The 3,931-nt window shown below is 49.4% G+C and overlaps 1 protein-coding gene across 1 annotated transcript; it reads right to left on the minus strand.

Moving 5' to 3' along the window:
* Positions 1-24: 24 nt before the first annotated feature.
* GIP (gastric inhibitory polypeptide) lies at positions 25-2,440 on the minus strand. Its single transcript, XM_015615805.2, has 3 exons — positions 2,100-2,440; positions 669-791; positions 25-129 (listed from the first exon to the last, which is right to left on the minus strand). Exons 1-3 carry the CDS (start codon positions 2,438-2,440, stop codon positions 33-35), a joined length of 561 nt encoding a protein of 186 aa, XP_015471291.1. The 3' UTR covers positions 25-32.
* Positions 2,441-3,931: the final 1,491 nt, after the last annotated feature.

Consider the following 3,931-nt stretch of genomic DNA (forward strand, 5'->3'; position numbering starts at 1 on the left):
GGGGATAAAGGGATTTTTGGGAATGTTGGAACTCACGTGGCCCTGCAGAGCTCTCCCGACATCAGCCACGTCAGGAATTCCTGCTCCAAGAATTCCCTCAGGCCCTCAGAGCCTTCCAGAGCCGGAAAACTGCAAAAAAAACCCCAAATAAATCCCATAAAAACAGAATTAAAGGAAAAAAAAATCCAGGTTTCAACATCTTCCAGCCCTAAAACCACAGGGAATGTTGGGATTTAAATCTCCTGCTGGGATAAAGACCCTGAAATTTGAGATTTCTTCTGGAAACGAGGGAATTCCTGGGATTTTGGGAGTCCTGGGGTGGGATTTTCCAAAGGTTTGTTCCCAAAATCAAGGGAAGCACAAATCGGATCCTTTCCCCCAGCCCAAAGCCTCGTTTCGGGAGGTGTTTTCATGGAAAAGCCGGGAAAACACCAAATATCCCCAAATTCCATTAAAAAAACAAAACCAAAATCCTGAAATTCTGTAAAACACACCCCAAAAATCCCAGAAATCCATTAAAAACCCCAACAAATCCCCAAAAAATTCCATAAAAAAACTCCAAAATTCTGCACAAAACCAACAAATCCCGGAATTCCATTTAAAAATTCCCGAAATTCCGCACAAAACCCGACAATTTCGCGCCTCCCGATTTTCCCTTCCCACTTCACCTCTGGTTTTCCTCGTTTTTCCAGAGCCACGCCAGGAATTCTGTGGCTCCCGGAGCTCCCAAATCCAATTTCTGCGGCGTTTTTTGGGGCTCGGCCTCTCTCCTGAGCGGCTCCGCGACGTCCCTGGCAAAGGAAAAGCTGGAGAATCCCGCGGATCCAGCAGAGGGTGCCAGAATCCCGCTTTTCCATGGATCTATCCATGGATCCACCCATGAATTATCCGTGGATCCATCCATGGATCCATCCATGGATCCATCCATGAGTTGTCCATGAATTATCCATGGATCCATCCATGAATTATCCATGAATTATCCATGAATCATCTGTGAATCCATCCATGGATCACCCATGAATTATCCGTGGATCCATCCATGAACCCATCCATGGATCCATCCATGAGTTATCCATGAATTATCCATGAATCCATCCATGGATCCATCCATGAGTTATCCATGAATTATCCATGAATTATCCATGGATCCATCCATGGATCCACCCATGAATCATCCATGAATTATCCGTGGATCCATCCATGAATCATCCATGAGTTATCCATGAATTATCCATGAATTATCCATTAATCCATCCATGAATTATCCATGGATCCATCCATGAATTAACCATTAATCCATCCATGAATTATCCATTAATCCATCCATAAACCCATCCATGAGTTATCCATGAATTATCCATGAGCCCATCCATGAATCCATCCATGAATTATCCGTGGATCCATCCATAAATCCATCCATGAATTATCCGTGGATCCATCCATGAATCATCCATGAGTTATCCATGAATTATCCATGAATCACCCATGAATTATCCATTAATCCATCCATGGATCCATCCATGAATCATCCATGGATCCATCCATGAATTATCCATGAATTATCCATTAATCCATCCATAAACCCATCCATAAACCCATCCATGAATCATCCATGAATTATCCATGAATCCATCCATGGATCCATCCATGAATCATCCACGGATCCATACATGAATCATCCATGAATTATCCATGGATCCATCCATGAGTTATCCATGAATCATCCATGAATTATCCATGAATTATCCATGAATTATCCATGGATCCATCCATGAATCCATCCCTGCTCGGGATGCAGAGCTCCCATGGCTTTGGGAAGGACAGGAGAGGCCGGGCCAGGAATGGGGATTTGGGATCTGGGAATGTTTTGGGCAGGATTTGGGAATGTTTTTGGGCAGGGATCTGGGAATGTTTTTGGGCAGGGATCTGGGAATGTTTTGGGCTGGGATCTGGGAATGTTTTGGGCTGGGATCTGGGAATGTTTTGGGCAGGATTTGGGAATGTTTTGGGCAGGATTTGGGAATGTTTTGGGCAGGGATTTGGGAATGTTTTGGGCAGGGATCTGGGAATGTTTTGGGCAGGGATCTGGGAATGCTCACTGGCTTTTCCTCTCGCGCCGGGCCAGCAGCCACTCCACGAAGTTCTTGCCCAGCACGTGGTCCATGGTGCGGCTGTAGTCGCTGGCCAGCGTGGCCTCCGAGTACCGGCGCTGCAGCCCGGGAGCGCCTCCTCTGCAGCGGGAAAGGCGGGATGGGATCAGGGATGGGCACGGCGGGATCCACTCGGTCCTGATCCCATCGGGATCNACCTGCGCAGGGTCCGCTCGGGCCGGCGGCGGCAGCGGCTCTGTGGGGAGCGTCACCTTGGCCGTGTCCCCCCCGGCGTCCTCCGCGCCCATTGGCTGCCGCCGCGCGCGCGCGCCCGAACCCGCCCTCCCCATTGGCCAAGCCTCGGGAAAGCCCCGCCTTCCCGCATCCGGGGACGGCGGGAAGAAGGCGGGCGGAAAGGAGGGCGGTGATTGGTGGGTTGCGCACGCTGGGCGCTCGCTGATTGGGTGAGGCAGCTGTCAATCCGGCTGTGGGCGGGAAAGGGCGGGCTCCGTGGCGGTCCTGAGGGAGGGTTTGGGATGGAGGAAAATGCGGCGGGAGCTGGGAAAGGTCTGAGGGAGCGGGGAAAGGTCTGAGGGAGCGGGGAAAGATCTGAGGGAGCGGGGAAAGGTCTGAGGGAGCTGGGAAAGGTTTGAGGGAGCGGGGAAAGATCTGAGGGAGCTGGGAAAGGTCTGAGGGAGCGGGGAAAGGTCTGAGGGAGCTGGGAAAGGTCTGAGGGAGCAGGGAAAGGTTTGAGGCAGCGGGGAAAGGTCTGAGGGAGCAGGGAAAGGTCTGAGGGAGCAGGAAAGGGCTGTGGAACTAAGGAAGGTTTTGTGGGACCAGGGAAAGAATTTTGTGACCAAGGAGAAATTTTCGGGACCAGGGAAGATATTTTGGGACCAGAGAAGGATTTGTTGGAGCAGGGAAGGTTTTTTGGGACCAGAGAAAGATTTTTGGGAGCAGGGAAGGTTCTGTGGGACCAGAGAAGGATTTGTGGGACCAGGGAAGTTCTTTTGGGACCAGGGAAGGTTTTTTGAGATCAGAAAAGGTTTTTTTGGGACCAGGAAAGTTTTGGGAATGTCCAGATTGGACACCCTGGGATGGTGGGAGGTTTCCCTGAATGGGCTTTGGGGTCCTTCCCAAGCCCTTCCGAGATTCCCAGGAAATTTCTTTGGGAATTCTGCGGTGTTTTTATCCCCTCCCCACATCGGCTTCACCCAAATCTTGCTTCAGCTTGGAATTAAAATCTTTTATTTCACCAGGAAAACGCCCCACGGGCAAAAATCCTGCTGCTCCTGTGTCCGTGGGATGAGGAGGGAATTCCATGGAAAGTCCTGGAGCTACGTGGTCCTGGCACGGGGACAAAAAGCACAAAAATTCCTATAAATTCTTGTGGAATCACCCTTGGAAAATGTCATTTTATCCCTGTGGATGATGAGACTTGATTGATTCCCCCCCTGATCCGTGGAACCTGCGGATCCGAGGGCATCCAGAGGCATTTCCAGCGGGAAAATGCTGGAAATTTGGGAGGGAAGGGATTTAAAGAAGGGTTTTCCTGTGGGACAGTGCCCGCTTTTCCTTGGATTCTGCTCCTCACCTCCTGTATCCCACCCGAATTCCGGATTTTCCCTATCCCAATTATCTTATTCCCAATTTTAATTTATTCAGGGAATTATTCATCCCTTTATTTTGGTTTTTTTCCCCTATTACCGAGTTTTTCCAGCTGCTCTTTCCAGAGATTTTTGGGGATTTTTGTCTGTTTTATCCCAGGAATTGCAGATTTTCCATTAAAAAGAAGGAAAAAGGGCAGGAATGGCTGGAAATTTGCCTTTTTTTTTTTTTTT

This window comes from Parus major, unplaced genomic scaffold (genome assembly GCF_001522545.3).
Source record: "Parus major isolate Abel unplaced genomic scaffold, Parus_major1.1 Scaffold273, whole genome shotgun sequence".
Taxonomy (NCBI): Eukaryota; Metazoa; Chordata; class Aves; order Passeriformes; family Paridae; genus Parus; species Parus major.